The sequence below is a fragment of the Somniosus microcephalus genome, chromosome 5 (genome assembly GCF_052327205.1).
Source record: "Somniosus microcephalus isolate GS21.2 chromosome 5, FLI_Smic_1.0, whole genome shotgun sequence".
In the NCBI taxonomy this organism is placed as follows: Eukaryota; Metazoa; Chordata; class Chondrichthyes; order Squaliformes; family Somniosidae; genus Somniosus; species Somniosus microcephalus.
In genome coordinates, this window is record NC_140991.1 from 279427832 (window position 1) to 279453011 (window position 25180).

Consider the following 25180-nt stretch of genomic DNA (forward strand, 5'->3'; position numbering starts at 1 on the left):
CATCCACTTGTACTTTAAGTATTTAAACATTCATTTATGGCACGTTATTTTATATTAATATAATACTGCTACATCTGACTTTCAGAATAATTTTTGGAGAGGTATATCATTTTATGGTGGGCATCTGTATATTTTTATTTTAAAGGATTTTGCATTTGTGGGGTGAGGTATATCATTATTGGGACATTTGAGCATGTTGTCCTATTTGGGCAGCCAGTGTCATTATCAAGCACTCCCAGACAGAAAGATTAAATTATATAGTGCCTTTCATGACCTCAGGATATCCCAAAGCACTTTATAGCCAATGAAGTACTCCCAGATCAGGCAGAGCGCAGTCAGATGAAAAGTAAAGCTCTCTATTGCCCGAGCAATACTTTACTGAAAGAGTGTTGAGTATTTGGATTCGTTTTCTAAGGGAAGTTTGTAGGACCAAGTAGCTTAGGGGGGAAAAATTCAGTTGTTTGCGCCTCCCGTTAGCGCCTTAAGAGGGCGCTAATGGGTCGCAAAGCAACTAGCGCCCGGGCGCGGCGATGTTTGCGGCGCTCGAGAAATTAACGACATTTTGCGGCGGCGCTAAACGCTACCGCCACAATCTCCTGCGCCGGCAGATCGTGACGTCAGTCGAGTGCGCAATGCCCCGGACCGGATATTGAGTGGCACCGCCTGCCGCTAGCAACGACAGAAGGGGAGCGTTTTGCAGTCAGAAAGGGACTGGGGGAGAGCTATTTAAAGGTGACTGCTTCCTGCCTTTTTTTTGTTGATGACATTTTTGCAGCACGCATTCTGAGAGAGAGAGAGACTTCTGGAGAGATTCAACGCTGTGTGAAGGAGTTTTGGGTACTGAGCAGCACTTTGCAGGTTCATTTTGATTTGCCCTTCCTTGTATCAATTTAGAAGAGACTGTGGGGGCTGCACTCTGAGCTCTTTCCCTGGGTCTCTCCATTGTTCTTTCCAGCAGATTTGATTTACAGGTCTCTCCAGGCCGAGATTCAAGGCTGCAATGAGCAGGTTGTGGATGGAGAGCAAGATCGACCCTCCCCTTTAAGATAAAAACAGAAAATGCTGGAGAAACTCAGCAGGTCAAGCAGCATCTGTGAAGAGAGAAACAGAGTTAACGTTTCAGGTCGATGACCTTTTGTCAGCACCCCGCTTTAAGAACTGGCCGGCGCCAGTGTGTCTGTGTTCCATTGCTGACTAACATCGCCTGCGCTGCGCCCGCGCTCTGAGTTAGTGCCTTGCTCCTCGGCCTTTGCGCCTTAAGACAGGTGTGAAACACCTGATTTAACGCTCCAATCACCTCCAGGGGCGATTAAAGCCAAGTTTGCCGTCGGAGGCGATAATTAACGTCAGGCGCTAAACTTTGCGCACAGCCGATAATGGTGTCCCAAACGGGACGATACTAAATATTTCCCCTAGATCTTTTCAAGATATAATAGGACAAGTAGCTTGATGAGAAACACATTGGATACAACTCCTAGGACTGACTGTAGGTAGGTGGCCCAGGTGGACCTCGGCTCTCTTCCAGCTTTGAGATTTTCTATGGTTCTAGTGTGGCTGAACTCCTAGATGAGTGCTGGGGAGATTGGTAGGTTAGTGCCAATTAACATTGAGTTATAGGCAATCTTGGGCTGTGGACTCTTGCCCACTAGGAACTAGGTTCAGCTGGATTGGAAATGCCAAACACATTTCACTTAGCGCCCTTACAGCTGTCAGAGGAAAGGAGATCTACAGCTGTCAGAGGAAAGGAGATCTTCAGCTCGTCAGTCTGGGATGGACCCCAGAGGCAAACTGCTAAGATTCTAACCCAATGTGCTGCACAGACATATTTGTCCATTATTGTTAAATGAACATTCCTTCCTCATAATGCTTAAGTAGAAATTAAATCAGTAGCCTGTATCTTAGCTGAGGAACCGCATAGTGAAGGCTGGGATATTACCATAATCCGATATGTATGTGTGTGTTTTTTGGGAGATGGCTTCATTTCATCTTGCTTTAATTCTCGACAGAAATCAGCTCCAAATCACATATGACCCTAAAGTATATAGAATTATCCTTACACAATGAGAATGAATTGAAGTTTAAAAAGAAGTCTTTACATTTTTAAATAGTACTTTAGTACTTAAATTTTATAGAAAGTCTACCAATTAAATAAAAGCCGAAATGCAAAGGTCACACCCACCTTTCTCTGTCGGATGAGGACTGACCTGCTGTGTATTTGCAGCATTAAATGGACTTGAGGTTTAAAATGTCAGGGATGGCTGGAGGGCCTCCTTTCTCTAATGGCACATTGAGGAGCAGCAGCTTATAAAAGAAAAAAGTGCCTGTAGTGCATTGAAATAGCGCCTTTCATGACCTCCGGATGTTCCAAAGCATTTTACAGCCAAAGAAGTACTATTGAAGTGTAGTCACTGTTGTAGTGGAGGAAACGCGGCAGCCAATTTGCGGACAGCAAGCTCCCGCAAGCAGCAATGTGATAATGACTAGATAATCTGTTTAGGTGTTGATTGAGGGATAAATATTGGCTGGGACATTGGGGAGAACTCCCTTCCTCCAATTCAAAATAATGCCATGGAAGCTTTTACTTCCGGCTGAGAGGGCAGCCAGGGCCTCGGTTTAATGTCTCATCCGGAAGACTCGCTCAACACTGCACTGGGAGTGTCAGCCTAGATTATGAGCACAAATATCTGAAGTGGGACTTCAACCCACGATCTTCTGACTCAAAGGCAAGAGTACTACCACTGAGCCAGGTATTAGTCAAAGCCCAAAGGGAGGTGCAGAAGATTCATCCTTTTTTTTAATCGCTGTACAGAAAAAAATGCAGCACTTTGGAACTCCCAGTGAGGACTTAGCGGAGAACTCAGTGTGCACAAGGCTGGCAGATTTAACTAGTAGGCAACATTAGGCCTTAAACCACAGGCTACACTACTGTTTACAATGAGCTTTTGCATCTGTATCTGAGCACATTTATTAAACGCTGGTATACTCTAGCTGTCACAAACATGATTATAAGGCGTCAAAGTTAGTCATTTTGTACTTTTGCTTTATCCTTGTCGACAAGAACCAGCCAATTATTTTAAGCCGGTCTGTAGTTCAGTGATTTCTTTGTGAAACAAGATAACAGAACATTAATTTGCCTGTAAAAAGCCTCATCCAGAACAGCACGCAAACCAAACCTCTTTCTACTTTCAAATGGAACGGGTTAGGGCATCCTCTAGTCTGCACCGTTGTCAGGACAGATTGCCTGCTGAGGCACACGGCAGAAAAAACTAAGCAGTCTGCTGGGAGAAGGAAAAGTGAAAGGGTTTGTTGAAAAGGTTTCACTTGCCGAGCACATGTAGTCATAGGAATGACCCTGCCACAATCACTTGTCAGGCAGTTGAAGTGGAATCTACCAGTGGGAATTTTTTTTTTAAAGCTCAGAGCAATAGGCAAGAGATGAGCTCATATGCAGCATTTCGCACAGGGCACTGCAAATGGCGACTGGGGGGGCCCCACTGCTGATTTTTCTGCCGAGCCTAGAGTTTGACAGACAGTGACCACATTGCAATAAAGCTCTTAATGCTTGGCTTTTCAGACTTCCTCTTGAACATGAGAGGTGAGTGTCATTTGAAGAATATAATTGGGGTGTAGCTTTTATTGAAGATGTCACCTCGCACTGAAGCACTTGTCTGATAAGGGAGCCTGATGAGAAAAGCAGGTGGGACAAGGTGTATTTGTGATTGTCACCACACGTCAGGAAGCAAAAGATAATACCACAAACAGACTTAAAGGCAACAGTTTTTACTACCGAGACTGAGGCAGTGAGAGCTTAAAGCTGTTGTGCCCTGAAAGGTCTTCACTGGCGAGCTGCTTTGGGAAACCCGGCTGGTGTCTGCAGCTACAATAGCAAAATACTGCGGATGCTGGAAATCCGAAATAACAACAGAAAAATGCTGGAAAAACTCAGCAGGCCAGGCAACATCTGTGGAGAGAGAAATAGAGAGATATAGAAATGGTGTCTGCAGCTCGCTGGTCAGATATTAATGAGGACCAAGACCGAATATCGGATAGGCCTTGGGCAACCCATTCAAGCGAAGGGATTGCTAAACAAATTTAACGTTAGATGTAGCACGGTTTAGACAGGGTTCAGACGTGGCAGTGTTTGGGACAGGGTTTGGATGTGGCAGGGTTTGGGACAGGGTTTAGATGTGGCAGGGTTTGGGACAGGGTTTAGATGTGGCAGGGTTTGGGACAGGGTTTAGATGTGGCAGGGTTTGGGACAGGGTTTAGATGTGGCAGGGTTTGAGACAGGGTTTGGATGTTGCAATGTTTGGGACAGGGTTTGGATGTTGCAGGGTTTGGGAGAGGGTTTAGATGTTGCAGGGTTTGGGACAGGGTTTAAATGTGGCAGGGTTTCGGACAGGGTTTGGATGTGGCAGGGTTTGGGACAGGTTTAGATGTGGCAGGGTTTGGGACAGGGTTTGGATGTGGCAGTGTTTGGGACAGGCTTCAGATGTGGCAGGATTTGGGACAGGGTTTAGATGTGGCAGGGTTTGGGACAGGGTTTAGATGTGGCAGGGTTTGGGACAGGGTTTGGATGTGGCAGGGTTTGGGAGAGGGTTTAGATGTGGCAGGGTTTGGGACAGGGTTTAGATGTGGCAGAGTTTGGGAGAGGGTTTAGATGTGGCAGGGTTTGGGACAGGGTTTGGATGTGGCAGGGTTTGGGAGAGGGTTTAGATGTGGCAGGATTTGGGAGAGGGCTGGATGTGGCAGGATTTGGGAGAGGGTTTAGATGTAGCAGAGTTTGGGACAGGGTTTAGATGTGGCAGGGTTTGGGAGAGGGTTTAGATGTGGCAGGGATTGGGAGAGGGTTTAGATGTGGCAGGGTTTGGGAGAGGGTTTAGATGTGGCAGGGATTGGGAGAGGGTTTAGATGTGGCAGAGTTTGGGACAGGTTTAGATGTGGCAGGGTTTGGGACAGGGTTTAGATGTGGCAGGATTTGGGACAGGGTTTAGATGTGGCAGAGTTTGGGACAGGGTTTAGATGTGGCAGGGTTTGGGAGAGGGTTTAGATGTGGCAGGGTTTGGGACAGGTTTAGATGTGGCAGGGTTTGGGACAGGGTTTAGATGTGGCAGGGGTTGGGACAGGGTTTAGATGTGGCAGGGTTTGGGAGAGGGTTTAGATGTGGCAGGGTTTGGGACAGGGTTTAGATGTGGCAGGGTTTGGGACAGGGTTTGGATGTGGCAGGGTTTGGGACAGGGTTTAGATGTGGCAGGGTTTGGGACAGGGTTTAGATGTGGCAGGGTTTGGGACAGGGTTTAGATGTTGCAGGGTTTGGGACAGGGTTTAGATGTGGCAAGGTTTGGGGCAGGGTTTGGATGTGGCAGGGTTTGGGACAGAGTTCAGATGTGGCAGGGTTTGGGAGAGGGTTTAGATGTGGCAGGGTTTGGGAGAGGGTTTAGATGTGGCAGGGTTTGGGACAGGGTTTAGATGTGGCAGGGCTTGGGACAGGGTTTAGATGTGGCAGGGTTTGGGAGAGGGTTTAGATGTGGCAGGGTTTGGGACAGGTTTAGATGTGGCAGGGTTTGGGACAGGGTTTGGATGTGGCAGGGTTTGGGAGAGGGTTTAGATGTGGCAGTGTTTGGGACAGGTTTTAGATGTGGCACGGTTTGGGACAGGTTTAGATGTGGCAGGGTTTGGGACAGGTTTAGATGTGGCAGGGTTTGGGACAGGGTTTAGATGTGGCAGGGTTTGGGACAGGGTTTAGATGTGGCAGGGTTTGGGACAGGGTTTAGATGTGGCAGGGTTTGGGAGAGGGTTTAGATGTGGCAGGGTTTGGGACAGGGTTTAGATGTGGCAGGGTTTGGGAGAGGGTTTAGATGTGGCAGGGTTTGGGACAGGGTTTGGATGTGGCAGGGTTTGGGACAGGGTTTAGATGTGGCAGGGTTTGGGACAGGGTTTAGATGTTGCAGGGTTTGGGACAGGGTTTAGATGTGGCAGGGTTTGGGACAGGGTTTAGATGTGGCAGGGTTTGGGACAGGGTTTGGATGTGGCAGGGTTTGGGACAGGGTTTAGATGTGGCAGGGTTTGGGACAGGGTTTAGATGTGGCAGGGTTTGGGACAGGGTTTAGATGTGACGGTTTGGGACAGGGTTTAGATGTGGCAGGGTTTGGGACAGGTTTAGATGTGGCAGGGGTTGGGACAGGGTTTAGATGTGGCAGGGGTTGGGACAGGGTTTAGATGTGGCAAGGTTTGGGACAGGGTTTAGATGTGGCAGGGGTTGGGACAGGGTTTGGATGTGGCAGGGTTTGGGACAGGGTTTAGATGTGGCAGGGTTTGGGACAGGGTTTAGATGTGGCAGGGTTTGGGACAGGGTTTAGATGTGGCAGGGTTTGGGACAGGGTTTAGATGTGGCAGGGTTTGGGACAGGGTTTCGATGTGGCAGGGTTTGGAACAGGGTTTAGATGTGGCAGGGTTTGGGAGAGGGTTTAGATGTGGCAGGGTTTGGGACAGGGTTTAGATGTGGCTGGGTTTGGGACATGGTTTAGATGTGGCAGGGCTTGGGAGAGGGTTTAGATGTGGCAAAGTTTGGGGCAGGGTTTAGATGTGGCAGGGTTTGGGAGAGGGTTTAGATGTGGCAGGGTTTGGGACAGGCTTCAGATGTGGCAGGATTTGGGACAGGGTTTAGATATGGCAGGGTTTGGGTCAGGGTTTAGATATGGCAGGGTTTGGGACAGGCTTCAGATGTGGCAGGGTTTGGGACAGGGTTTAGATGTGGCAGGGTTTGGGACAGGGTTTAGATGTGGCAGGGTTTGGATGTGGCAGGGTTTGGGACAGGGTTTAGATGTGGTAATGACCAGATAATCTATTTTTTTTAGTGATGTTGGTTGAGGGATAAATATTGGCCATGGCACTGGAGTGAACTCCCCAGCTCCTCTTCGACATAGTGCCATGGGATCTTTTGCGCCCACCTGAGAGAGCAGATGGGGCCGCGGTTTAATGTCTCATCCAAAAGGCAGCACCTCCAACAGTGCAACACTCCCTCAATACTGCACTGGAGTATCGGCCTAGATGTTTGTGCTCCAGTCTCTGGAGTGGGGCTTGAACCCACATCCTTCAGAGGCAAGAGTGCTACCCATTAAACCACGGCTGACACAATCATAGGGATCAAACAGTAGTCAGGATTGAGGATCATGTTGACTTTTTACAATACTTAAATAAAACTAGCATAGAGCTTAATCAGTGACACACTATAGGGTCTTATTGATAGATGCTAATAGTTGGTGTGTTGCCTCATCCCCGCAATGTGCAATCCACATCGGCCAAGGTTTTCTGTTTCTCAGCAGATATTCCATGTTAAAACATAGCTATTCAGTGGAGAATTTTGGAATTCCTAACGAGAAGTTTCAATGGACTGTCATTGACTTCTTTCACAATGATGTGTTTGCTGAAAGGCCCTTTACTGAATAAGCCCTGCGCTAAAGGACGGTTAGGGGAAAACTTTTCATTTAAGTACAATTCCAGTAAGTCATTCAGGAGTAGTGCAGGCTTCTAGATGAGGGCTTTCATTCCTAGCAGGGAAAATCACGAGTTTGTTTATAAATCCATTACTATTATACTAATGGTGCAGATTGTTCCTTTAAAGCAAAATACAGTGTCAGGCCACATACACACATTTCAAAGTGACCTTCTGTCGGCGAACAGTATAATGGATAATTAGCCTCATAATTACCAATCAGCGATGTCGTGTCTATGTGCCTATCTTATTATGGTATTGATTGTACCTGCCTGTGTATTCTGTGAATGAAAGCTGTAATTTGTGCAGCAGTATCCATTACCAGACATCTCATATCATTCAAAATGGGTTCAGAAAGGGGGCAGGTAAACAGCTGAAGCATTTACACATTTGGCTCTCATCCAGAAAGTTGCCCGTCGCTCAGATTTACTTCCTCCGGAGACGCTGACTACCCTCGTGAGATTCCAGCTCTCTGTTTTCAACTCGAACTTGCTTGTCTCAATTGGAGGAGTCGGAACCGTTTTCAGTCGAGTCACTAGATGGAATGTTATGTCGCAACTCAGAGCAGCACGTTGGTGTGGTAATCATAGAACTCATAGCACAGACAAAGGTCATTCGACCCATTACACATTTATATAGCACCTTTCACAACCTCAAGATGTTCCAAAGTGCTTTACAGCCAACTAAGTACTTTTGAAGTGAAGTCATGGTTGTAGTGTAGGAAATGTGGTAGCCTATTTGTGCACAGCAAGCTCCGTCAAAAGCTATGAGATTAATCCCAGTTAATCTGTTTTACCTGTTGGTTGAGAGATAAATATTGGCCAGGACACTGGGGAGAACTTCCCTCCATGCCATGGGATCTTTTACGTCCACCTGAGAGAGCAGACGGGGCCTCAGTTTAACATCTCATCCAAAAGATGGCACCTCCGACAGTGCAGCACTCCCTCAGCACTACAGTGGAATGTCAGCCTAGCTTTACATGCTCAAGTCTCTGGAGTGGGACTTGAACCCACAACCTTCTGATTCAGAGGCGAGGGTGCTACCAACTGAGCCACAGCTAACACAATGGGGAAGCAATCTGAAACTTTTTTAAATGGGGTAAAGCCCAGATGTATTGGCTCCAAAATCCCGGATCAAAGGGCAAATCAACCGCAGGAGCTGGAGTTTGGGGCAAAACTTGTTTCCGCCGAGATTACACCACATTTCTTTGCTGCAACTATTTTCCAATGGGGTAGAGGACCACGGTGGGTATTAGGCGCCCCCCCCCCCCCACCCCACCCCAACCCACAATGTCAAGGGGGCATGTCTGCAAGAGTTGCCAGGTTACCCGGGAGTTCCACCCTTTACACCCTTGAAAGGCCTCAGTGGAACTCACGCCAGCTGAGAGCTGGGAAGTGGCATGAGTCCCTTGTACTAATCAAATGGTTATTTAGATGCTTGAGATGTATTAAAGGGGGATTATTGCACGTTCTGTATTGGCTGTTTTCTTCGGACTTGCAATAACAAAATCGCATTCAATGGAATCACCTGTTATGAAACCGAGAATTGGATTTTTGGCTTTGCCGCTTGGGTGGAGCGCAGAAAGGAAAATCTGGCACGGAGATTGCACATTCCTCAGAGGACCCACCAGACCTTCCTTATGTTCATTTCAGTAGAAGGGAAAATCCAGCGACTTCTGTTACTGGCGTGTGATCCCCTCCTTCCTGCACTCTGCCCTTTTTAAAATTAATTCTCAGGATGTGGACGTTGCTACCAAGGCCGACATATATTGCCCATTCCCAGTTGCCATTTAGAAGGTGGCGGTGAGCCTCCTTCTTGAACCGCTGCAGTCCATGTGGTGAACGTGCTTCCACAGTGCTGTTAAGTAGGGAGTTACAGGATTTTGACCCAGCGGCAATCAAGGCTCAGGCTATGCTTAACGCCAAGATAAAAACCTATCACCACCCGTTTCCACCATTTTGTAAGCAGGTTGAAAATAACAATGAAAAGAATAGAGCTTGAATTTACCTGGTGCTTTTCATGTCTTCAGGACATAGCAAAGTGCTTCGCAGCCAATGAATTATTTTTGAAGTGTAGTCACTGTTGATTTATAGCAGCCAATTTGCACACAGCAAGTTCCCACAAACAGCAATGAGATATATGACCAGTGAATCTGTCTTAATGATGTTGGTTTAGGGATAAAATATTGGCCAGGACATTAGGAGAACTCCACTGCTCCTCTTCAAATAGTGCCTTGGGAGCTTTTATATGCACCTGAGAGGCCCTCAGTTTAATGTCTCATCTGAATGCTGAAGGGCTGGAGTTGGGCTTGAAGGCCATTTATCCCATTTTTCTGCAAAAGAGGAAAATAGAGCTTTATGTGTTAGGATATGAGGAATCCTAAATTCTTCTCCAAAGGAACCTCTGAATTCCATGTTTCTCTAAGATATTATTGTCTATTTCCTCAGTTGTTATAAGCAAAGCTGTGTGAAGCTCTGTGTGCAGGCCTCACCTTCTGAAGCTGAGCATGACCTCACTTGTGACTTTGATCCACTTGCGTTATTCGGTGGTCTGATGGTTTGGTTCCTGGAAATAAAAATCATGTGACACAACCCTTCAGGAAATACCCTCACAGTTGATTCTGACTATGGGAAGGAAATAGATGAACCTGATCTGGGCTAAAAGTGTTAAATGGCACTTTTATGATCTGCGTTACTCTTACAGAATCAGCGGAGAGGCGCGGCCCGATAGAATGGGCAGCCGCACTTACGCCAGGAATGCTCTGGCATCCATTGCTGATAGAATCTTATTAGTCATAACAGCGTGCAAAACACTACGGGGGAGAAATTGGGTGAGTAGCGCCACCTGTTAGCGCCTAAAGAGGCAATCAGTGGCTGTAGCGCCACTGGCTGCGTCTCCGGCGATATTCAGTAGGGGCGCTAATGGTGGCGTTAGGCATTTGCGCTGCGCCGCCACCGATGACATCATCGGTGTGCGCAGCGCCCCATTCGTGCCCCCTTCGCGATATTTGGTAGCGAACGCCGCAGTTGCGCCGCTCACTACCCGCGCCCGGTTCACGGGGCCTTACTGTGCCGGCAGCAGCGCAAGTTAAGGTGGAGGTGCGGGGCGGCCGCTTTTTCGGCGGCCGCCTGCCAGCACCTCCGTCCCCGGCCTCCTAACCACCCCCCCGCGGCATTGCCGGCTGTTTCCCGAGAGCCCGGCACTTCTCCTTGGTGCCGGGCTCATTTGCCGGCACTCGCGAGCGGGGATCGCGCTGTTGCAGGCACCTCCCCCTTAACAGTGGGAGGAAGGCCTGCAGTACCGCAGCGTGCCGCGCCGCAGCATGTGGCGCTGCGGCACGTTGCGCTGCGATAATCAGTTTCAGCGCCCTAAGAGGGACGCGGCGCACCTCTAGCCTCGCCCCGTGTCCCTCGAGCGGCACTGAAACTGAATTTCTGGCGATCGGTATCACTCCGATCGCTGCGCTAAATCCTGCGCTCAGGCGACTTTTGCGCCACTTTGTCACCCCAACCCAATTTCTAGGCCTACGTGAAATATGGATGGACAGCGTGGAGAAAAATTATGCGATTGTTTTTCCTCCTGACGCGCTCATCTATTCTGTTTTTTTCTGGGCTGGAAAAGGAAAGTATGAATCCACTTTCTTGAAAACAAAATGAAGTGTGTGCGCATATTAAAATGTTGTCAGGCTCATAAATTTGTGATATTGTTGCACCGTTTTTAATCACTGTAAATGCTCTGGAGAGCAGCTCAATATTGTACGTGTAGCGGCTGTAAAATGCATCGCCTAACATGAAATAGAGAAGCACAGCGTTAGTTACGATTACATAATTCTTCCGTGGCATGGTTCCTTCTGGAGCTGGGATTAGTTTACATCTCAGAAGCGGCAACACTTGGGCTGATTACAGCCCTTGATTTATCCCGTTATCATTTTGATAAAGCGTCACCCAGCCGCAGGACTCTGTAAGGAAAAGAAAAACTCAAGCTTTCATCCATAATTCAACTTCGATAGAATTACTTTAATAAACTTCAGAGGACACATTTTTTCTGCAGTGAATGGTGGTGTGCAAGCCTCACGTCGGGGTAGGAATTGGTCCTCGCTTCGCCTTGTTTTCTGTACAGTAAACGGGGGGTGCAAAGTTTCACGCCTAACCTGAGCCTAAATTATGAGCAGCGCCATATTGGTAAAGGTGGCTTTACGGGCGCCTTGGGTAACTACCTAAAACAGGCGTCAGGCCCCGTACGTATGTAAATGATGGCATGTTTTAGGCCTCCCTTGCAGACATTTGTTTGGTTCATCTGAGTCTTCAGCAGCCGCCAACAAAACATCAATTTCAAAAGACATTGCTGTGGAGTCAGGAGGAGTAAAAGCACAGTACTTGCGATCGGCTCCCCCTCCGTTGCCGCTCCACCACCGCCGCCCCCCCCCCCCTTTGAGGGACTTACCTTCGAGCTGCTCTAGAGACTTAAACACAAAATCTAGGCTGACACGCCCAGTGCAGTACTGAGGGAGCGCTGTACTGTCGGAGGTGCCATCTTTCAGCTGAGCCATTAAACTGAGGCCCTGTCTGCCTTTTCAGGTGGACGTAAAAGATCGCATGGTACTATTTCAAAGAAGAGCAAGGGAGTTCTCCCCGGTGTCCTGGCCAATATTTATCCCTCAACCAACGTCACAAAAAAAACGCTTGATGATCTTATCATTATCACATTGCCTTTTGTGGGACCTTGCTGTGCGCAAATTGGCTGCTGTGTTTCCTGCATTACAACAATGACTACACTTCAAAATGACTTCTTTGGCTGTAAAGCGCTTCAGGACGTCCTGAGGTCATGAAAGACGCTATATAAATGCAAGCCTTTTTTTCCTTATGGTACTAGCAAATGGTTAGCACCATTTTCCGATATGTTGGACTTAAATGTTGCAGAGGATCCTAAAAGGCTGAATGAAATATTTACCTTCGGGTGATTATTTGCAATTTAGCCCTTTGAGCGGTCAGTTCGTTTTTGTGATTTGGCCGATTTATAGGCTTGCTGCCTCCAGTTTAGCTGCTGTCCTATTAAATAGCTGCAATGAGCTGATGTATGTCACCTTACATTGCTGTTTCTTGAATGGGACTATTTATAGAACATAAAGAACCAGTCACAGCCCTGCGGGGTTTCTGTGGGTTATATTGCCCCCCTCCTTCACATTAGTTTAGCAACCAACGTGGATGAATGCAGGGTCCCACAAATGATCTGTGTTAATGGGATTTTGTTTTTTCGAAATGAATTGTCTCTTTCCCCTGAAAAAACTAATTACTGAGGAGTCTCTCAGGATGAGTGCTTACCATTCCTAGTACTTAACCTTACTTAATAGTGTTTTGAAAGTTATGTGTCTTTGTGAACTTTTTAAAGGAATACCCACACTGTTCAGGAAAGCATTAAGGAACATAGGAACAGGAGTAGGCCATTCAGCCCTTCAAGCCTGTTCCACCATTCAATGAGATCATGGCTGATCTGTATCTTAACTCCTTTTACCCGCCTTCGATTCGTAACCCTTAATACCCTCACCCAACAAAAATCTATCAATCTCAGTTTTGAAATTTATAATTGAGCTAGCCTTAATAGATTGTTTGTGGGAGAGAGTTCCAGATTTCCACTACCCTTTATGCTTCCTGACATCACCCCTGAATGGCCCAGCTCTAATTCTAAGGTTATGCCCACTTGTCCTGGACACCCCGACCAGAGGAAATAGTTTCTCTCTTTCTACCTTATCAAATCTTTAATCATCTTAAACACCTCAATTACATCACCTCTTAATTTTCTATACTCAATGGAATACAAGTCTAGTCTATGCAACCTGTCCTCATAATTTAACTCTTTTAGCCCCGGTATCATTCTGGTGAAAGCGCAAACTCGGACCCGTCATTAAATTATAAATGTAAGAAGATGTATACAAAGAAAAGCCCATCCAGCTTATCAAGTCTGTTCAGTCACAGAGCCTGTACAGTTTCCTCTATTGTCGATTGTCCCTAATCCACAATTTCCCCCTGACACCTTCCCCTCACAAAGGAATTCACTGAAACTTCAATCTAACATCTCGCTCAATGGGAGCGTGAATCGGAGAATCCGGCACAGAGATCAGCGCACCCGATTCATGGGTCTCCCAATTTTCCAATAATTAGATTGATATTAGTCATATTACTTTTATTTTGCCATAATTTAATACTTCGAATCGTAAGTAAAATGAATAACAAGTGTTAGTTTGGCTCAGTTGATAGGACTCTGGTTGAAGGTTCAAGTTCCACTTCAGGGCTTGAGCCATAATCTAGGCTGACCCTCCAGTGTAGTACTGAGGGAGTGCTGCACTGTCGGAGGTGCCATCTTTCGGATGAGGTGTTAAACTGAGACCCAGTCTGCTTGCTTATGTGGATGTAAATGATCCGACGGCATTATTCGAAGAAGGGCAGGGAATGTCCTGGCCAACATTCCTCCCTCAATCAACATTACTGAAAATCAGAATAACTGTTCATTTATCTCCTTGCTGTTCGTGGGACCTTGCTGTGCGCCAATTGGCTGCTGAGTTAGCCTACGATACAACAATGACAACACTTCAAAAATAATTAATTGCTTGTGAGATGTCTTGGGACATCCTGGAGACATGATGAGCAGCTAAATAGTTTTGATTTCCTTATCCATTCACAGCTCTCTGCTACTCCTATTAGCTCAGTTGAATTTATCCTACCACAGCCTTATCCTAATGGTCTGAGTGCTCATGTGAAAAATAGGACGCAGCTGCTCTCACAATTCTGCTAAAAATAGGCACCAAATCTTAGTGAAGTCTTAACAACTTCTGATGTTGATTATATTTTATTTTATCATTTGGATTTCCTCGAATCAACACATTTTCACTGAGCTCCACCTTCTAGCTTATCACCGCCCATGTGATATCCCACACGCCACCTCCCAGCTCATCACCGATCTCATGTGATGTCCCATACTCCACCTCCCAGCTCATCCCACACTCCACCTCCCAGTTCATCATCGCCCATGTGATGTCCCATACTCCACCTCCCAGCTCATCACCACTCCTGTGATATCCCATACTCCACCTCCCAGCTCATCCCACACTCCACCTCCCAGTTCATCATCGCCCATGTGATGTCCCACACTCCACCTTCCAGCTCATCACTGCCCATGTGATATCCCACACTCCACCTTCCAGCTAATCACCACTCCTGTGATATCCCACACTCCACCTCCCAGTTCATCACCGAGCTCATGTGGTATCCTACACTCCACCTCCCAGTTCATCACTGCCCATGTGATATCCCACACTCCACCTTTCAGCTCGTCACTGCCCATGTGATGTCCCATACGCCACCTCCCAGCTCATCCCACACTCCACCTCCCAGTTCATCATCGCCCATGTGATGTCCCACACTCCACCTTCCAGCTCATCACCGAGCTCATGTGATATCCCACACTCCACCTCCCAGTTCATCACCACTCCTGTGATATCCCACACGCCACCTCCCAGTTCATCATCGCCCATGTGATATCCCACACTCCACCTCCCAGCTCATCACCACTCCTGTGATATCCCACACTCCACCTCCCAGTTCATCACCGAGCTCATGTGATATCCCACACTCCACCTCCCAGTTCATCATCGCCCATGTGATGTCCCACACTCCACCTTCCAGCTCATCACTGCCCATGTGATATCCCACACTCCACCTCCCAGCTCATCACTGATCTCATGTGATGTCCCATACTCCACCTCCCAGCTCATCACCACTCCTGTGATATCCCACACTCCACCTCCCAGTTCATCATCGCCCATGTGATATCCCACACTCCACCTCCCAGCTCATCACTGATCTCATGTGATGTCCCATACTCCACCTCCCAGCTCATCACCACTCCTGTGATATCCCACACTCCACCTCCCAGTTCATCATCGCCCATGTGATATCCCACACTCCACCTCCCAGCTCATCACTACTCCTGTGATATCCCACACTTCACCTCCCAGTTCATCATCGCCCATGTGATATCCCACACTCCACCTCCCAGCTCATCACCACTCCTGTGATATCCCACACTTCACCTCCCAGTTCATCATCGCCCATGTGATATCCCACACTCCACCTCCCAGCTCATCACCACTCCTGTGATATCCCATACTCCACCTCCCAGCTCATCCCACACTCCACCTCCCAGTTCATCATCGCCCATGTGATATCCCACACTCCACCTCCCAGCTCATCACCACTCCTGTGATATCCCATACTCCACCTCCCAGCTCATCCCACACTCCACCTCCCAGTTCATCATCGCCCATGTGATATCCCACACTCCACCTCCCAGCTCATCACCACTCCTGTGATATCCCATACTCCACCTCCCAGCTCATCCCACACTCCACCTCCCAGTTCATCATCGCCCATGTGATATCCCACACTCCACCTCCCAGCTCATCACCACTCCTGTGATATCCCATACTCCACCTCCCAGCTCATCCCACACTCCACCTCCCAGTTCATCATCGCCCATGTGATGTCCCACACTCCACCTTCCAGCTCATCACTGCCCATGTGATATCCCACACTCCACCTCCCAGCTAATCACCACTCCTGTGATATCCCACACTCCACCTCCCAGTTCATCACCGAGCTCATGTGATATCCTACACTCCACCTCCCAGTTCATCACTGCCCATGTGATATCCCACACTCCACCTTTCAGCTCGTCACTGCCCATGTGATGTCCCATACTCCACCTCCCAGCTCATCCCACACTCCACCTCCCAGTTCATCACTGCCCATGTGATATCCCACACTCCACCTTTCAGCTCGTCACTGCCCATGTGATGTCCCATACTCCACCTCCCAGCTCATCCCACACTCCACCTCCCAGTTCATCATCACCCATGTGATATCCCACACTCCACCTTCCAGCTCGTCACTGCCCATGTGATGTCCCATACTCCACCTCCCAGCTCATCCCACACTCCACCTCCCAGTTCATCATCACCCATGTGATATCCCACACTCCACCTCTCAGTTCATCATCACCCATGTGATATCCTACACTCCACCTCCCAGTTCATCACTGCCCATGTGATACCCCACACTCCACCTCCCAGTTCATCACCGAGCTCATGTGATATCCCACACTCCACCTCCCAGTTCATCATCGCCCATGTGATATCCCACACTCCACCTCCCAGTTCATCATCGCCCATGTGCTATCCCACATTTCACCTTCCAGTTCATCAATGCTCATGTGATATCTTACACTCTGCCTTTTCCATTCTGCGACCTTCCCAATCTTACTGCTCTGACCAAGTGATGCAAAACAGCACTTAATCTGGCAGCTTGGAGCAGTTGCTGCTTTCGCGGCCCAGCGAAATGTTTGTGGGCTGGGATCAAAAGATCCAAATCATGTCCCTTGATCCATAATACATCCCACCAGACAGATTGGCCATCCTCACCTCGCTCAGCAGTTTCACACACTCTGTGCTCAGCTGGCACAGGGCAGCAGAGTGATGAGCAAAGCTGCTCATGCAGCCCAGACACAGTTGAGCTGTTGGCACAGTGGATGATGTGAATAGAGTATCTTAATAATTGTTTACAAATTCCACTTAGGCACATTGTCACAGAATCATATTTGTGTAATGAATAGCTTTCCACTGAGAAAGTACTGTCACGGTACTCAGACGTTTGTAAGAAGAAGGTCGGTAGAACGTAACATCTGTTTGAACAGACAGCCATTAACGCTTGGTGCAGAATTAATTGGTTTACTCACTGGATCGAGGGGATATCACCTGAGAGAGTTTTCACATATGGGTAGGCCCTTTACTGCAGCCCTGCTGGTTGCAGTATTATTACAGGAAAGCAAATCTAGCTTTAATCAAGTAACTTGTCTTAAAAATACATTTGGCGCTTGGTATTCCCATCCTTTCCTTGCGAAGGGAAGGTCTAGCCCGTACCATTGTGGAGGGTGCATGACAGTTCCCACTGTCATATGCTTCAGTAGACCCCAGCTACTTAAAAGCAGTTACATACGAACAATGACGGTCAGGAAAAGACCCTCTGGTCCATGCAGCCTGTCCCACACAACTGCAACGGCTGGTGCATCGCACTATATACAACCCCCACCACACTCGAAAGCCATGTGATCTCCTGGGTGAGGCAAAAAACCAGATCAAAACCCAGGCCAATTAGGGGGGGGGAAATCTGGGAAATTCCTCTCCGACCCCATTAGGTGATCGAAACTAGTCCAGGAGACCATTAATGTTATACAGTACCTGCCTCTTTTACGAAGTGATCCTGTAGGAATTAACGAATTCCTACGAATAACGGAGATCGACACAAGGGAACAACTAAACAGGGTTTTACTCAACGGAAATGCCACGAGGACTGCCTGGGCAGCCCCATGGTTTGCAACGTGACGTCATCGTGTTTCCCCGCGCTCTTAAAGGGGCCACGCCCCGTACATGCAAACTCTATATACAAAACACAGTAATGCCTAACACAATGGTACAGGTTTAGGCTGGTGTTAGAACATCGTTAAAGAGAATTATATACAGTTAGCCAGAGTCATTCAGTGGTTCTGCCACATGCGCCCCCCCCCAGAATTCACTTTAACGGACAAAGTCAAACGGTGAGGGGGTCTGACGAGCCTGTCAGAATGACTCCTGTACTCTCGAGGCGGAGGCTGCTGGTGGTCTGGCGGGCGGCCGCACTCGGTCTGCCGTAACGACGATGGGTGGCCGACCCCGTCTCAGCGGTTGTGCTGTCTCGACGAGGCGGTCGCGGTCTAAATGGGCTGGCTTTAAGCGGTCGACCGAAATGTGGTCCGGCTTACCACCGACAACTACCGTGAAGGTTTTGTCCCCTGCTTCCAACACGCGGAAGGGACCGGTATATGGGGCTTGAGCGGATCCCTATGTGCGTCATGGCGAATAAAAATGTATTTAGCCTTGTGAAGCTCCATGGGAACGTGTGACCTCTGCAGCCCGTGGTGCGAAGTGGGCACCGGTGCGAAACATCTGGCCGCCTCTTGGTGACTAGCAAGCTGGACAGACGCGGACCATGGCTCCGTCGATGTTGGTAGGAAGTCCCTTGGGACTCGCAGCGGCTGACCATACACAAGCTCCGCTGATGAAGAGTGAAGGTCTTCTTTGGGGGCCGTGCGAAGGCCCAACAGGACCCACGGTAGCTTGTCTGCCCATCCAGCGTCCTGGAGGCTGGCCCTCAGGGTGGCTTTCATTGACCGGTGGAAGCGTTCGCAGAGGCCATTCGCCTGTGGGTGGTAGGCTGTGGTGTAATTTGACACCGAGTCCTTGGGCCACTGCATTCCAGAGTTCGGAGGAAAACTGCGGTCCCCTGTCTGACGAAATATCTGCAGGCACTCAGAAACGGGCGATCCAGAAGGAAATGTACGCCCTGGCCACGTCCGCTGAAGTAGTGGATGACAGGGGGACCGCCTCCGGCCATCTGGTGGTGCAGTCAACCATGGTCAGGATGTGTGAAAAACCATGGGAGGGTGGGAGTGGCCCTACCAGGTCCACGTTGACATGGTCAAAACGTCGCTCCGGAACTGTGAAGGTGGCCAACGGAGCTTTGATGTGGCGCTGTACCTTGGCCTTTTGGCAGACCACGCAGGTGTTCGCCCAGCCATGGACATCTTTATGCATGCCATGCCATACAAATTTCGCTGACATCAGTTTCTGAGAGGCCTTCATTCCTGGGTGTGACAACCCATGTATGGCGTCGAACACTTTGCGGCGCCAGACGACCGGCACAACAGGGCGAGGATCCTGTACGGAGACATCACACAACAGCGTGGTACCTGCCGAATGGAACTTGACGTCGGCCAACTGGAGGCCAGTGATGGCCGTTCTGTAAGCTTGGACTTCCGGGTCTGAGGCTTGGTCCGCTGCCATGAGGGCGTAGTCGATGCCCAAATGAACCATATTGACGATCGCGTGGGAGAGGCAGTCTGCCACCAGGTTGTCCTTACCGGCCACGTGCTGTATATCCGTGGTGAATTCGGATATGTAGGTCAGTTGATGCTGCTGTCGGGCCGACCACGGTTCGGCGGTCTTGGCCATTGCAAAGGTTAGCAGCTTATGGTCCACAAAGGCGGTGAAAGGACGTCCTTCCAGTAGGAACCGAAAATGGCGGATGGCCAGAAAAAGGGCGAACAACTCCCGGTCGAACGTGCTGTATGCTCTCTCGTTCTGCCATAGTTGACAGCTGAAGAATGCCAACGGCTGCCATGTCCCGTCCACCCACTGCTGTTGCATGGCACCGACTGCGTAGTCCGACGTATCGGTGGTGAGGGCGATGGTGGCTCCTGGCAGCGGGTGCGCCAGCATAGTCGCGTTGGCTAATGCGCTTTTGGTGTCGGCGAACGCTCGGGCCATGTCATCCATCCAGTCCACCGGGTTCTTGCCAGTCTTGCCCTTGAGGGCCTCGTACAGGGGCTGCATGAGTAGTGCTGCCTTAGGCACGAAACGGTGGTAAAAGTTTACCATGCCTAGGAATTCCTGCAGGGCCTTTACGTTCTGTGGGCGTGGAAAGGATGTCACCACCTCCACTTTCGAAGGTAAAGGAACCGCTGCGATGCCCCAGGAAGTCAATTTGGTGCAGGCCAAACTGACACTTGGCCGGGTTGATAATCAGGCCGTGTTGGTTGAGGCGTCGAAAAAGGGTGCGTAGGTGACAGGTATGTTCTTCCTTAGTAGGACTGGCAATTAGAATATCATCCAGGTAGACGAAGAGAAACTTGAGGTCCCACAGCACGGAGTCCATCAGGCGTTGGAAAGCCTGGGCGGCGTTCTTTAACCCAAACGGCATTCGTAAAAACTCGAAGAGGCTGAATGGGGTGATGACTGCGGTCTTCTGGACGTCTTGTGGATGAACTGGGACCTGGTGGTAGCCCCGGATGAGGTCGACTTTTGAGAACACGGTGTTCCCTGCCAAATGGGCAGAGAAATCCTGGATGTGGGGGATCGGGTACCGATCAGGAGTGGTGGCGTCGTTGAGTCGTCGATAGTCGCCGCATGGCCGCCATCTGCCGCCAGGCTTCGGGACGATATGGAGGGGTGAAGACCAGGGACTATTCGACCGGCGAATAATCCCTAACCGTTCCATGGTCGCGAACTCCGCCTTTGTGACCGCCAGCTTGCCAGGTTCCAGGTGCCGGGCCCGCGCGTAGACCGGGGGGCTGTTGGTGGTGATGTGGTGTTCCACACAATGTTTTGTGGCTGTGGAGGAGAACGTGGGTCTTGTCAGGTCGGGGAATTCGCCGAGCAGGTGAGCGAACTCATCAGGAGTCGGGAACACACAGGAGACGGTACGTGACGTAGTGTTACTGCGGTAACACGGAAGAGAATTAAAAGTTGCTGCGTTGATCAGCCACCGGTTCCTAACGTCGCCCAGGAGGCTGTTGGCGCACAGGAAATCCATGCCGAGGAGGGGCTGGGAAACTCTGGCCGTAACAAACTCCCAGTGAAAACGTTGCCCCCCGAGGCACACCTCCACTCGCCGTCTGCCTAAGGTCTGAATTGTTCCGCTATTGGCCGCTTCAAGGGTGGGGCCGTGATTCCCCGTCTGCAAATCGAGGGCGGACGCGGGTAAAATGCTGCACTGCGCCCCGGTGTCGCACAGAAAACGACGACCGGAGAGAGCATCAGTGATGAACAGCAATTTTCCCGCGTTGCCGATCGCCATCGCGGCCGCGGGGTGCCCGTTAGACCCATTCCTCGGTGGTCGCAGTGTCGGTTGTTGTTTGTTTTCTTGGGGAAAACTGCAGGGAGGGCGGCAACGCTTCGCCTTCGCGCCGAACTGCGCGTGGTAGAAACACAGCCCAGCAGGCTGACAAGCTGGGGCGGCGTCTGCGGGGGATGGGTGCCTCATGGCGGCGCAGTACTGCCGAGTTACAGCAAAAATTTTGTCAGCCTCCGCAGCGAGTGTTGCGCAGTCTTCAATTTCAGATCTGGCCAGGGCAGCTTGTACCTGTTCAGGCAGTTGGCTGAGGAAAATCTCGCGGAATAGGAAACATTCCCGTTCTGAGCCCAGGAGTGTGAGCATTTGGCTCATCAACTCTGAAGGCTTGGAGTCACCGAGCCCGGGCATAGCGAGTAATCGACGGGCGCGCTCCGATTTTGTGAGCCCGAAAACCTGCAGTAACCGCGCTTGGAGGGTTTCATACTTACGCTCCGTTGGGGGGTTTTCGAGGAGGCTGACGATCCGAGAGGCAGTAGAGCTGTCGAGTGCGGAGACCACATAAAGGTACTTGGTCTGATCCGCATCGATGTTCCTCAGGGCGAACTGGGCCTCGACCTGAATAAACCACGAGGCGCTTGCTGCTCCCAGAACTGCGGTAGCTTTAGCGAAATGGCGTTTGCTTCCATGCTGTGCTCTTCTTATGTGAAAACGTTCACAAAAACCGGGTCACCAATGTAGGAATTAACGAATTCCTACGAATAACGGAGATCGACACAAGAGAACAACTAAACAGGTCTTTACTCAACGGAGATGCCACGAGGACTGCCTGGGCAGCCCCATGGTTTGCGACGTGACGTCATCGCGTTTGCCCGCATTTTCCCGCGCTCTTAAAGGGGCCATGCCCCGTACATGCAAACTCTATATACAAAACACAGTAATGCCTAACACAATGGTACAGGTTTAGGCTGGTGGTAGAACATCGTTAAAGAGAATTATATACAGTTAGCCAGAGTCATTCAGTGGTTCTACTACAATCCTACCTCGGCAATTCTTGCTGCCAAAATTGATTCCCTTAAGAGAAAAAATGAAAGGCTGAGTTTTGGGTTCAAAGGTTAGATTCATTTGGAAGGCAAGTCAGTGTGTTTCTTTAAGGGAGGTTTTAATTGGAGAACAAACTGCCCTTTTATCTGCACATGCTGAGCCCAGGTGAGAACGGCAGAAAGAAATAAACCCCAGGAAGTTTTTGCTCTGAAGTGTTTGAGATTTCTTTGAAAATACAGCATGACATTCTAAGCCACAATAGTTTACGCTTTATAATAGCTTCCTGGGGATTTGAGGCTGAATCACTTCAGAAGCAGTTCATAGATCAGCAATAACAAGCGATGCAACTCCGTGAAACAGAACCAAGGCACAAAACTCATAGTCAACACAGGGCTGTGAATATTTTAATAACCTTGATGTTGCAAGTCTTTACTGTTTATTCAGGGGCAAGGGGTGTTGACGATCCCCCCCCCACCCCCCTTAGGACCCTGCCATGGACAGTGCTGTATTCTAATGCCCCACTTTTCAAACTAAAGGTATTACCTCATGTTTTGCCAACTTAGCTTTAGAACAATATTTTCACTTGCTAAAGTTATTGTTTAGGCTCAACTTAAGCCTCAGTTTGAGGGGCATAAGGGATATATGAAGAGTTGCATCTCTTCCTGCTCCTAATTCTTATGTTCTTAATACATAAAAGTAGCAATGCTATATTGCAATGTACCTATTTTCAAAATATTTTTTTTACCCAAGTTTACCAGCTACTAGTGGATGTTTAACCCTGATATGGGACATGTGTTGTTTGTTTGTCCTGTACTCCAAGTCAACCGTTTGGGAAATTATCAAAACAAATGAGGAAATCACTTCAATGAAACATTATTTCCCCGTCTGCACTGGCAATCCGCCAGGATTGTCCTGGAGTCTCCGGGAATTAAAGGTTAATCTCCAAGACACTGCTGTGAGCAAAATTCCCAGGAGAAAAATCAAAGGGGCGTGCGCGCGAGAGATGACTAGCTACTGACCCATATTCTGTGCCCCCTTTGCAGGAATGTAAGCTCGGCTGGCGAGGAGGCGCGCAGAAGGATGAGAGAATGCGATGGCCTCACCGATGCGTTGCTGTACGTGATTCAGTCTGCGCTGGGGAGCAGTGAGATTGACAGCAAGGTTTGACCATTTTCAAGTTTTATTTTCCTTTATGCGGCATAACTGATGAGAATCTGAAGGGAAAGGAAGTGGGGGGGGCGAGTGGGGGGAGACAGATTTCGGAGAGCGGCTGAACTCTTTGACATCACAGAAATATAACTACACCTCCGGAAGTTTTTTTTGCTACCCAAAATGAGTGTCAATGAATGCAAGTTATCTTCAGGAGAAAGTGTCTGTGAAAACTTTATTTACAAACATGATGAGATAAATCATGTTTAAAATGCCTCTGTACTTGTGTACGATACCACTATAATTAAACCAACACGTGGTGTTATAACTTGGACTTTCTCCCAGTATTTTTAACTTGCATTTAAAGAAGATAAGCCGTTTCCATTGCAGACAGTATCTTCTGAACTAAAGCTTCCACCTTCTATATGTGTTGTGAATGGGATAGAATGCCTTTGGACCGACTATTACCCTTCCATTACATTATAATACACTTGGGATTCCCAGCACACTGACCTGTCCACTGCGAGTCAGTACATGTCACACTGTCAGATCGTTGCACCAGGCTAAAACTAATAGTCGAATATATTTACAGTTAAATTACACAGAAGCAGAAAAGCATAGCAAGACACTGACGGTACACATGCCTAATTTGAATAATGCTGATGAGTTCCAAGCATCAGGACCGCTACTTATTGGGAGCTCATCTTTTGCGAGGAAGAAATCTGTGCACTGCTGCAACAATTAAAGGTCTGCAGCATCTTAAAGGGCCAGTACACCAAAAATCAAAAGGCCTCAGTTTCAAGGGTGAGGTTGTGCAAATACTTCTGAATGAAATTAGGGAGAGGACGGAGGCATTGCTTGATGCCCAGGAACACTAGCCCACAAGGGGAGTATGTCAGTAGCAGGGGATGGCATGGGCCAGCTCAAATGATCCCATACATAGCAACTCAAGTGTCAGAAAAAGTTTAATAACCTTAGTGGGTCGATCAGGGTAAGAGGAACCAGCAAACCTGCCACGGTCGCACTGATACTGGAGCATTGGACACGGAGGATCATGGTCTGTTACACAGCCTGCCCAGGTTTCCATCCATTCATTTTAATGAACCTGAAATCCGGCATGGTTTTCCTCTCTATTCAATATTCCCAAATGCACTCCTGGGATGCAAAGCTCTGTGTGGAGTCTGCAAACCCAGTAAATTACCCCTTTTGTTTTTCCAGTGACTTCATGATTAGGTCTGCACCGAAAAGAATGGTGATGTGTCAGAGCAAAGTCAAAAAGCGCACCGTATCACATGACAGCTCCTATAATGTTTCACTTGCATCTCCCCAGGTTTGATCCCTGGTCTATGCTGAGTGTGCTGACCTCAGATTGGCCTACTGCTGCAATTGGCCTCAGCAACCCCTGAGCTAGGATCCTCGCTCCAGATTACTTGTGCTGGACAAGTGGGCAATGAGTGAGGACGGGATCTTGCTCAGTTGTGCTTCCTTTCACAGTTAAATATCCCGCTGACACTCGCTGCCGAGGCTGGCGTGGGATAAATGAGGAGAGGGCTGCTGGTACAGTCCCCACCAACTTACACTGTCCACACAAATTGCGGGCAGACTACTATGTCGGGAAAACAGCACTAACCATTACCATAGAGTGTCAATTACAAAGGCCTCACTTATAACGCACAAGCTGGGGTGCCCGGCATTGCCCAGGCTTTTTTGTAAAACTGGTTATGAGACTGGTGGGCTGGTCACTCTCCTCTCCCCTCCCTCCCCCTCTCCTCTCCCT

The 25180-nt window shown here is 48.9% G+C and overlaps 1 protein-coding gene across 5 annotated transcripts in view; it reads left to right on the plus strand.

The window, feature by feature from the left end:
* LOC147117753 (catenin delta-2-like) overlaps window positions 1-25180 on the plus strand; it is a 1234825-nt gene that overhangs the window by 1090052 nt on the left and 119593 nt on the right. For all 5 annotated transcript variants that reach the window (XM_085988992.1, XM_085988995.1, XM_085988993.1 and 2 more), the window contains one exon: window positions 23298-23415. In XM_085988992.1, coding sequence (XP_085845118.1) covers window positions 23298-23415 — 118 coding nt within the window. The remainder of the gene's footprint in view (window positions 1-23297; window positions 23416-25180) is intronic.